Raw genomic sequence first — 12,194 nt, forward strand, 5'->3', positions numbered from 1 at the left:
GACAACTTCTAACTCTGACTTTATTGAGATTGGCCCCCGCAACTCCCCCCCCCCCCAAAAAAAAAAAAGCAAGAAAAAAACACAAAAATGAAAGAAAATCCATGCTATCAGAGCTGTGATTTTGTGTTGGTAGGGACTTGTTCTTAATTTGCATTCTTGGTGGGATTTCGCTCTTAATTTCATTTGCTTGTAGTATCTTCAACTCATGGCTTTTTGTTTGTTTTTTAACTTTGATGTAGCATATTCCAGAGGAAGATGATGAGTCTTCTAAGATATTGATTCGACAGACGAGGCATTATTACCTCCTTCCTGGTTTTTTCCTACTTGATAGGAGTAACATACTGTTAAATCAGATATTGAAAGTGATTGAATCATTCATCAGTGCCAGTGTTTCAGCGCTTTTGCCTCATCAGGATGGTGCTTTGGTGAAGGATCATTCAAGCAGAATTCTTTCTATAGCATCTGTTCTCTTGCTTATGCATGGGGATGTTAAGATGCAGAAACTTCTTCTGTCATGCAAGACAGAGATTACGAATATATTACAAAGCATGCTCACGCTAAAGGTATGACGTCAAACTCTGAGCTGAAAGCTTTTCAATTCTCAACCGAGCTAGCATATAGTACGACTCATTTTGTAATTTATACTATGAAGGTTACTGGTCCCTATGTTTTACTTTGCCAGAATCTTGGTTATAAATGTTTTTTTGGATGCATAATAACTTCAAGAGCTGCAAGTGTTGCTAGCTCTTGTCCCTTTTAAACCGTGTAAATTGATAAACCGAAACTTTTAAAAAGAGGGGCCTTTAGTGCTGCTTCAAGCTTTCAAGAGTGTTAAATAGTGTGTGACCATCTCATCTAAAAACTTAAACTATTTTAGAGAGTATAGTTTTATCTGCTTAATTATGTGTCAGCATGCCCCTTCACATGCGAGCCTGCTTCTTATTCATGGGCCAAGCACATGGAAATTCTTTTTGATAATAGGTGGCGGTAAGACTCGAATCCAGGACATCTGCCTACTCTATTCAATGTTGAATAATGTGTGACCATCTCATCTAAATGCTTAAGCTGTTAGAGGGAGTACACATTTATCTGCATAATTATGTCTTCAACAAAGAGTAAAAGTTTCTCTTTCAGGTTTAATAAACCCCCCCCCCCCCGGGTGAAGGGAAGAAAGGATCATTTACTTTTTGTATTTGTGCAATGGTGCTTGCTATATGTTATGCTAAGAACTAATTCCAAAAAGATTGATGAACATAACTTTTTGTATTGGTTTTGGTCAGTGCAAAAGGGAAAAAGAGAGGAAATGGGGGGAATACTTTGCTGTTTCTATGTTAATTCGACCAGCATTAAGCTTCATTTTGATGTTCGTTGCATGTAATCAATTTTGTGTTTGCAGTCTTCTGGGGATATTACCATGTCAATTGAAGAAGGACATAAAATTCAAAGTGCTTATGATAGACTGGTTGCAGCCATTAGCACATTGGAATACGACTAACCTGGAATAGCATGTTCGAGGTAAGTCTGCTTTTCTGCTACCTAGAGTGTGTGCTTGTACAACCCATTTTGTTCTTGAGAAGGCCCTTAAGAGCATTAATTATGAGAGTAGAAAATTTGACTTGCACGAATCAAGAGTCTTAAGCATGTTTAGTAAAACCTTTGTGATGTTTTTCCACAAATGAGGCTCATAATTTAGGGTATGCTTTTCTGCTTTATGAATTATTGACCAGTACCAACCTTGCTATTACATGCACTTGTTTGAGGATAGATGTTGAAGATGACAAAAGTTTGAATATTCTGCAATTTGATAGGGAATGTGGATGCAGCATAGCGTGGTTCTATTTTACAGATAGTTTATTTACCCTCTGAGGATCCATGGGCATTTACTAAAAACCAGTCAAGCCTTTCTTTTTAAATAAAGTAATACAATCTGCAATACAGGACAGAATGTTTCACTTTCTTGATAATCATCGATTGACATCTTTACTTTCTGCAGACTCAATGGAGTTCATGGTAAAGAAAGAGTTCAGCAACACAATAGTCATTCAATTTTCTTTGATGACATCTAAAAGCTAACATCTGCCAATAGAGTGGGTAAGTTGGATATTTATAAGACAGTTCTCAATCTAACAATGGACATGAATCATATGTAATCCATTATCCATATCAATTTTCATATAAATGCCTAAATTTACCTAGGCAATGGTATGCTGTACACTACGTCATGCATTTTCATGTCGTATTGAGACTATTTTTGTCTGCTGAGATAGATTCTTATTAAGCAGTATTATATGCGTTTGTTCCTTGAGTTTTATTCCGTTCTGATATATCGTGGATTTGTCAGAGAAATTATGGGACGCATTTGGCAGTTTGACAAACGGCATTCAGCAAGTTGTGAGAACTCAAGAGACATCTCTGCCAACGGTGAACATCATAAGCCTTGTTAAGTCAACAGTGTAAGCTGTGTTGTCAGTGACTCATTCTGATGTCAACTCAAGTAATGATTCGGATGCTATTTTGGCAATTTGATTTTCCCATCTGCTGGTTTAGGATAAGTTGCAATCACAATCGAGTCTCATTTCGTAGGGTATTCCATTGTAGTCACCACCCTACATTTTATAGTCACATTTGTAATTTTGTGTTCTTGCCAATGAGAAAAGGCAGAGAGAGAATGAAGGCATATAGGTATAGGATCCAACAGTATATATCAGGGCTCTAACATTTCCTTCAAGCTGTGTTTTGCAATGAATTCTAATAACAAGTTATTTTCGAATGTAAAGCAACTCGAAGACTGATTTAAGGAGTAGTATTTGTATTATGTTCATTAGTTTTTTCCATTTTCTTTCTCACCTCATTTACCTCACCTTAACTTCACAGGGTTTTCATTAGGTTCTCTACCCTACGTTTTAACTCCACTTCTGTGGTTTTGTACATTTTTAGTTATGGAAAGGGCAGAAGCGACAGCGATATGAAGCCACAAAGGTATATGATCCTACAAAATACCTATAATGAGCTCTAGTATATTTATAATTACTAGTTTTAGGGTACGCGTTTCAGGTGTGTACCCCATATTAATGAATGTATATCATTTTAAAAGTTATATAACTAATATTTAAATAATATTTTTGAGTTATAAAAGGAAAAATAAAAACCGTGTAAGTTCTTGAAAATAATGAATGATGATTTAGCTAACTTAATAAAGGAAGAAATTCTTCTCCACATAAATCCTAAGATGCCTTATTATGACTTCTAAAGACTTCTGTAGAAATATCTTATGAAAGTTTATTATTTATGAGACCTAATGCTAAAGCCAATATTTATGCATAAATACTGTTATCAAAATTATTTAAAGATTTGTTAAATAATACATTTTTTAAAACTTAAATTTTTATTTCTTTAGAAGTTTGGGAATGAAGAGATTGCCCTATAGTTTAAGTTTTTTTTAACGACAGTGTATAGTATAAAGATGACTAATATTGAGTTGATATTTTACAATAAATAACTTAGTAATATATAAAAAAGATATAGATTTGCTGGAATGAATGAAAAAGAAAGAAAAATAATTAATAAAAGCTCATTTAGAACACTGAAAAAATACATAGATTATAATGTAGTGATTAAATAATATCAAAATTATTTATTGGATATAATTATTTTGGTAAATGTTTGAGTCATTGGATTAAAAACAGAATATACAGAGTATGGTATAAACCTTTGTCTGGTCTTATTATATATAAACTTGAATAAATTTTTATTTTTAATTTTAACCTTGGATTTATTATCTCACATTATATCTCAAGATTTGTAATCCTTCAATATTGTCCACGTGATTTTTTTTACATTCTTTAATATTTTCTTATTTATTCTGTAAATTGTTGAGAGTAGTTTTCAAGTACTACACATATAATTGATTAAGAGAAAATACTTAGTTATTTGTTCATTTAGTATAGTTTCCAAATATTAGAATTTAGAAACGACGAAGAGAAAATATTACTATTTGAGCATGAAAGGAGGTCAAATATTAAATATATGAAAGTGTCGATAATGACTTCAAAGTTATTTATTGTCGAAAACTAAAAAGCTTTTGAAAGTCCAATAAAATTTTAAAGATGTATTTAATAGGATCGGTTTACTTTTTGGAGAAATTTTTATATTTGTTTTTTATTTATTCGCATAATATATTTTTCAATTCTAAATAATAGGACTTTCTACATAATTCAAATATAGAACAATTTAATAAGTAAAATTTTAATATATTTTAAAGTCCTAAATATTAGAAAAGTAAATTAAATTATAATTTTATCTATTGTGAAATAAATTTTTAAAGGGTAAAAAATGTGAACATTTATTATAATTTTCAAATATTATTAAAGAAATGATGAAGAAAAGTATTACTATTTGAATATGAAAGGAGGTCAAATATTAAATATATGAACATGTCGATAATACTTCAAAGTTATTTATTGTCGAATACTAAAAAGTTTTTGAATGTCCAATACAATTTTAATAGGATTGGTTTGCTTTATTGGAGAAATTTTTATGTGTTTTTTTTATTTGCATAATATTTTTTTTAAATCCTAAATAATAGGACTTTCTACATAGTTCAAATATGAAACAATTTAATAAGTAAAATTTTAATAGATTTTCAATGTCCTAATATTGGGAAAATAAATTAAATTACTATTTTATCCAATATAAAATTAATTTTAAAAGGGTAAAAAAGACGAACGGTATTTCGCTAAGGGCTTTCGTGCTTTTAATATAGTACTAGTTTTTAGAGTGCGCGCGTTGCGCGAGTACCTCGTGTTAATGAGTACAAAATTTTTAAAAAAATTACATAATTTTTAAATTAAAAAATGTGTTTGAATTATTACAAAACAAAGTTAAAGAAAAAAGTATAACAACAACAACCTAGTATAATCCCACTAGTGGGGTTTGGGGAAGGTAGTGTGTACGCAGACCTTACCCCTACCCTGGGGTAGAGAGGCTGTTTCCGATAGACCCTCGGCTCCTTCCCTCGAAGAACTCCCACCTTACTCTTGGGGTGACTCGAACTCACAACCTCTTGATTGGAAGTGGATGATGCTCACCACTAGAACAACCCACTCTTGTAAAGAAAAAAGTATAAGTTTTTCAAAATAATGATAATTGTATCCTATTTATCTAATTACTTAATAAAGCAAAAAATGCTGCACTACGTATTTTCCTATAAATATGCGGTATTATGATTGTGGTTTTCCTTTAGGACTCCTATATTACATATATAGCTATAAGTTCTATATATATTACTTATTTTAATCATATAAGAATTAAGTGTCATTTAATGATTATTCGCCATTTCAATATTATATGTTTATTCCAATTGAGGTATTTACATTAGTGTTTAATTTTATATGTTTATTCCAATGAAGTGGTAGAATCTAAATAGAAATTAAAGTTTTAAATATTAGGACTTCCTATTTAATTCAAATAAGAAAGGTTCAATAAACAAAATTTTGTTGATTTTTAAGTCCTAAGAATTAAGAAAATAATTAAATGACTATTTTGTCTAGTGTAGAATAAGATGTTGAGTTAGTGGATATTGTAATTGTTAAGAGTTAATAGTGTTAATAGGTCCTTTATGTCCTCCTCTTTAGAATATCCACCAAAGTCCTTAGCTCCCATATTTGCTCAATCTGCGAAAAGATAAAATTACTTCGATAAAGTTTATTTATCATATCGAATATTATCACATACAATTATTTTCAGCTAGTGGTTGTGAATAAAAGCTTGAGGAAACACATATGCTCACTAGGGGCGGATGTAGTGTTGAACCAACAGGTTCAATTGAGCTTATAACTTAAAAATTTGTATATAAAATTTATTAAAATTGCAAAAATAGTAGATATGAATCCATAACAAAAACCTTGAATATTGAACCCATAAGATATAAATTCTGGATCCGTCTCTGATGCTCACGATATCCTTTTAAGTTGAAGTCAATAAATACATTTAATATTGTATAATAAAAATTTCCAAATTTATTAGCTAAAATTAAATGAAGCATCAGTGATCAGAGTGACAAACCATCCTACATAATCCACTAATCTACACAAATACAAGTATATACTTTAAGAAGTACATCCAAGCAATCCAATTAATACTTCAAAGTAAATAAGTACCAAACTACCAATACATCAATCTACACCCCATGAAGAATAAGTTAAGGTTAAAAAGATTAGAGAGAAAAAATAGCTCAAACCTTATCGTAAACAATGCAAATAGTCAGCTTTATTATATGTTTACACAAAATAGCCGTGAAGTTCTTTCTTTTATAGATGAGCAAAGAGGTTTTGAGAATTTCATTCAAACTGGAACCTATTTTGCTTGATAATGAGTAGGAAGGAGTCCTTGACTTACAATTGTAGTCACTACAGTAATACAATCTTAGAATTCACATTAAAAAATAATTTTAAAAATGATCTTTTTGTTATGAAAATATTATACTGTTGATGTCCATTCATTACTCCGCTATAGATAATCTTCCTGAAGAAGATTATCCATTTAGTAGTCTGTTGAAGTTTATTTACAAGCAGCTGATGCAGGCAGGTTGCAAGCAACTCAATGAAATGATTTGCAGCAGCTTCTTATTAAACAGGCAGGTTGCAAGCAGCTATGCAGACAGCTTACAAGCAGCTGATGCAGGCAGGTTGCAAGCAACTCAATGAAATGATTTGCAGCAACTTCTTATTAAACATGCAGGTTGTAAGCAGCTCATGCAGACAACTTACAAGCAGCTAAAGAAAAGCCTTGCAGCTGCTTCCTTTCTTCTATAAATAGAGGAGTTTTCAGTTCATTATGAACATAACTTTGAAAGTTAAATAAAATATCAATCTCCCTCTATACTTGTCTTCAGTTTATTTCTTTTATAGTCTTTATTTTATAACACATTATCAGCACGAGACTCTGTCATTTTGAGCACTTACATCGAATTTAATTTCTATTTTAGTGTTCATCTCCGATGTAAGGCGACACTCTTATGTCCGTGGTCAGATCTTGTTCATTCCGAGCATCATAAGGCAGATTATGTCTTTGAGGTGTGTTCATCTCCAATGTAAGGCGACACTCCTATGTCCGTGGTCAGATCTTGTTCATTCCGAGCATCATAAGGCAGATTATATCCTTGAGGTGGTGAGTTTTTCTTCTTGGCAGTAGTGATGTAGATATCACTTACATATTGAGTGGCCAAATTTGCGTAATTTAATTTGAGCCTTTTGCTTATATTTAATTATCTTTATCAACGCTTGTTTGGTTATATGTTACGTATACAGTACCTATTTTGGTATTTGTTTTCATCCTTATTATCTTAATAAAGGATTACAAAGTGGATAACATTGTTAGATCCACTTAAACTCCAGCAGAGTTTGGAAGAAATATACAACCACCAGAAGTAGTTATATTTCGTATATCTCATTGTAACTAAATTTTGTTAACCACCAGAAGTGGTATATGCCTATGACCACCAGAAGTGATAATGTAGGCTTTCTATGGTTACAATTAAAGATAATCTAGAGAAATATTTTCTATATTATATGCACGCCTCGATTTGCTCCTGAAGTAGTAAATATTTTAAAAGAGGTTGAAGCATCACAATTTGATATGATTAATGCGTGTTCAGATAATTATGTTCGATTTCCTGAAGGATGAGAATTTTTGATAAATATTAATCTATTCCCTGAAGTGAATGTGATAAGATTAATAAAGTCGTAAATATGAATGCGTTCTTGTTATAAATATATTACAATTCACCTCCAGAAGAGTTAATATGATTGAGAGAATATATACTCAATATTTCATATTTTAAATTTGCTCTTGAAGAAGTAACACAATTGAAATTTTCTCCTGAAGTAGGAAAATATTTTGAAGCAGTATCTTTATGTGCTTAAATAAAATAATGAGCTATTCCAAATTATTTTTGAAGCACATTTTTATTGAATGAAGAAATACCACAACTCACCTCCTGAAGAGGTAGAATAATAGAGGATATAAATATTATTTTTGTAGCATAAAGATCATTGCCACACGTACTTGTTCTACGTAAAACATCTTGGATAATTTTATTAAGTATCATTCTAAGGCAAAAGCATTCTTGTAGAATGCTTTCTACTACAACCACATTGATATATTATGGTTAGTTATTGAGTTTCCCGAAGGAAATAATAATTCGTGTATCTTTCCTTAAAAGATGCAATGACTATGTGGTTACCGTATTGATACAAAATATTCAGATGTTAATGATATTTCTCCTTGAAGGAGATATTTGTCACAAAGTTCGTGGTAGAATTATTAAAATTCTTAATTTTCGTCATTTATAAATTTAGAATTAGCTTTATATTGTTCATTTGATTATGATTTCCTCTCATGACACCAGAAGTGTCTGAGCAACATTTGATAGTACAGCAAAAGTTCCTAAAAAGCTAACTGTTTGTCTAAAAGACACATGACACAAGTAGTGTCTGAATAATATTTGATTAGGGACAATAAATAGAAGGCTCCCGAAAAGCTTATTTGTTATTATTGTGGTCAAAACATATGTTATATGATAAGCCGAAATTTACTAATACATATGACTATTATACTGAGACCACAAATGATTGAAAGATTAAAAATCTTCATGTTTCCACAATCATATGGGGTAAATATGTATTTCAGAAGATACCTGCCTTATTCTTCCAATTTATACTACATCATGTATCACAAAATACCAGAAGTTTACTAATGCAAAAGCAGTCACATTAAATCAGAAATTTACTGATACAAAAGTAGCCACAGTAAATCAGAAGTTTACTGATGCAAAAGTTTATGCCATAGTAAACCAGAAGTTTACTTAGAGATAGCATATGCCATGATAAACTTGAAGTTTTCATTTGTCATTTTTAAATGAGCTATTTGAGAATTCAGATAAGCATATACTGAAGAACTAGAAGATTCTTCAAGAATTCTCTTGTGTTGCTTGTTCTCGATAACTTGATTATACCAGCTAAAGTTGGGACTAAAATTCCCGAATTCTGAAATATATAAAAGGTAAATATGGGCCCATTAACCTTTCACGTGAACCACTTATAAATGCATATATAGGATGGTTATATGTATGTTTATTGTCAACCTGCAGTTTGGCATTTGAAATTATTTTTCTCAATTAAGAGCATAATTTTCAGATTATAAAATCAAGATAATTCATCTTGATTATGCTGGTTTATATCCAAGCTAGTTTAGTATTGAATACCTCCTATTAATGGCTAAACTATTGCTTATGAGAACAAAGCCTCATGTGTTGGTCTAAGATTTTTTAAATTGCATACAACAACACTTGTATGCATCAGACCAACAAAATATGATAAGTCCTCCTCATAATTGGTTTATGATCAAAAACCAAATATTTTTGCTATCTAATAACTTTTGATCTGTGGTATATGATTAATTTCTCTACCTCAATGCACAAAGATAAGTTTCCCAAAGAAGATTGGAGATATGAGTTAGTTTTTCTAACATTTGGGGGATGGAATAAAACAGATGGAAATTATGCTATATAAATCGAATTATCATTCATATGATCCTCGCTTAAAAGATAATTCAAGTCAAATGCCAGAAGCATTTGCTGATCCAAAATTAAATATCATATTTCAGCTGCAAATGCTCCTATTAAAATTAAAGTTCTTGAAGGATAGAGTTTACTGTACGCATGAAGCGTGATAGGCCAATCAGTTCCAAAAGTAACAATTCTTGAAAGAAATAGGAGCAAATAATCAAAATGATCATAATAAGGAGGAAATAAGCTCTGGAAGAGCCCACGACATAACATTTCATGAAACTCCAGAAGAAGTTCATGTACCTGAAAATAAAGAAAGTTATGAGATCTGAACAAGTTATGTCGTTTGCGAACTGATACGAAATGATCGTCGACGATATATTTGATACAATATAGTGCACAATATTGTAAAAGATTGTGAGGATCGGACATGTAGTCCAGACACCTGAAGATGTGATGCCATTTAAATGTAGGTCATAACCTATATGACTCATTTGATTTAATTCTATATGAAGATCCTTGAAGGATTTAAAATGCCTGAAGCAAATTCAAAATCTCGGGAAATGTATTCAATCAGATTACAAAGATCTTTGTACGGTTTAAAGCAATCTGGGCGCATGTGGTATAATCGCCTTAGTGAATATTTGTTGAAAGAAGGTTACATAAATGATGTTATTTGTCCATGTATTTTTATAAAGAAAATGACATCATAATTTGTTATACTTGCTGTTTATGTTGATGACATAAATCTTGTAGGAACTCCAAAAGAGCTCCAAAAGGCAATTGAATATCTTAAGAAAGAATTTGAGATGAAAGATCTTGGAAAGACAAAAATTTATCTTGGTCTGCAAATTCAACATTTAGCAGACGAGATCTTTATCCATCAATCTGCCTATACATAAAGGGTCTTAAAAATGCTTTTACATGAACAAAGCGTACCTATTGAGTACACCAATGATTGTTCGATCACTTGAAGTGAATAAGGACCCGTTCCGACCTCCAGAAGAGGATGAGAAACTCCTTGGTCCTGAAACACCCTATCTCAGTGCAATTGGTGCACTTATGTATCTTGCTAATGCTACAAGGCCTAACATAGCATTTTCTGTTAATTTACTAACAAGATATAGTTCTTCTCCTACACAGAGACATTGAAATGGGATTAAGCATATATTGTGATATTTAAAGGGAACTCTTGATATGAGTTTGTTTTATGCTAACAAAGGTAGTGCAGATTTTGTTGGTTATGCAGATGCAGGTTATTTATCTGATCCCATAAAGCTCGATCTCAAACCTGTACGTGCTTACATGTGGAGGTACTACCATATCATGGCGTTCCACAAAGCAATCTATTGTTGCTACTTCTTCAAATCATGCTAAGATAATAGCTAATCATGAAGCAAGTAGGGAATGCGTATGGTTGAGATCAGTGATTCATTTCATTCGAGAAAAATGTGGTTTGAAATGTGATAAAAGATCCACAATTTTATACGAAGACAATGCTGCATGCATAGCCAAATAAAAGGTAGGATTTATAAAAGGAGATAGAACGAAGCACATTTTACCAAAATTATTCTACACACATGATCTTCAAAAAAAATGGTGACATTGATGTGCAACAAATCTGTTCAGAAAATCCGGCAGATTTGTTCACTAAGTCTTTGCCAACTTCAACTTTTGAGAAGATGGTATACAAGATTGGAATGCGGAGACTCAAATATTTGAAACAAGGTTTTCATTAGGGGGAGTGAAATACGCACTGTACTCTTTTTTCCTTACAAAAGTTTTTCCCATGGGGTTTTTCTTATAAGGTTTTTAATGAGGCAGCTAGAAATACGTATTACTAAATATGTGTACTCTTTTTCCTTCATTAGATTTTTTCCCACTGGATGTTTCCTAATAAGATTTTAACGAGGTACATTATCTTTTAATGAACATCCAAGGGGGAGTGTTATGAAAATATTATATTGTGGATGTCCATTCATTACTCCGCTATAGATAATCTTCCTGAAGAAGATTATCCATTTAGTACTCTATTGAAGTTTATCTACAAGCAGCTGATGCAGGCAGGTTGCAAGCAACTCAATGAAATGATTTGCAGTAGCTTCTTATTAAACAGGCAGGTTGCAAGCAGCTCATGCAGACAGCTTACAAGCAGTGGATGCAAGCAATTCAATGAAATAATTTTCAGCAGCTTCTTATTAAACAGGCATATTGCAAGCAGCTCATGCAGACAACTTACAAGCAGCTAAATAAAAGCCTTGCAGCTGCTTCCTGAAAAGCCTCGCAGCTGCTTCCTTTCTTTTATAAATAGAGGAGTTTTCAGTTCATTATGAACATAACTTTGAAAGTTGAATAAAATATCAATCTCCCTCTATACTTTTCTTCAGTTTATTTCTTTTATAGTCTTTATTTTATAATACTTTTAGCTAATTCTACCGATGTAAGTGTTTTAGTTTGTATGTTTGTATACGGTCTCGTCCTTTTAAATTAGGACACCATGGGAATAATTTTAGTTAATTTAGGTAAGGTTTTCTACATAAATAAAGTTTTACTCGATTTAAATTCCTAAATATTCGGAGTTCTTACCTAATTATCTAGTTTAACAAGGAAAGATTAACTTTAGTTAATT

The 12,194-nt window shown here is 31.7% G+C and overlaps 1 protein-coding gene across 3 annotated transcripts in view; it reads left to right on the forward strand.

Annotated features, from left to right (window-relative positions):
- Positions 1–2,821, forward strand: part of LOC107792484 (uncharacterized) — a 39,529-nt gene extending 36,708 nt beyond the window's left edge. For 2 of the 3 annotated variants that reach the window (XR_012700421.1, XR_012700422.1), the window contains exons 18-21: positions 240–563; positions 1,397–1,515; positions 1,994–2,091; positions 2,342–2,821. Coding sequence is in view for 1 of the 3 variants with exons in the window: in XM_016614701.2 (XP_016470187.2) it covers positions 240–563; positions 1,397–1,495 (423 nt within the window). In the remaining 2 variants the exon portion in view is untranslated. Of the gene's footprint in view, positions 1–239; positions 564–1,396; positions 1,516–1,808; positions 1,973–1,993; positions 2,092–2,341 lie in introns of those variants that run through there. The other variant, XM_016614701.2, reaches the window with a different exon arrangement.
- Positions 2,822–12,194: the final 9,373 nt, after the last annotated feature.

Source organism: Nicotiana tabacum, chromosome 2 (assembly GCF_000715075.1).
Source record: "Nicotiana tabacum cultivar K326 chromosome 2, ASM71507v2, whole genome shotgun sequence".
NCBI classification, from domain to species: Eukaryota; Viridiplantae; Streptophyta; class Magnoliopsida; order Solanales; family Solanaceae; genus Nicotiana; species Nicotiana tabacum.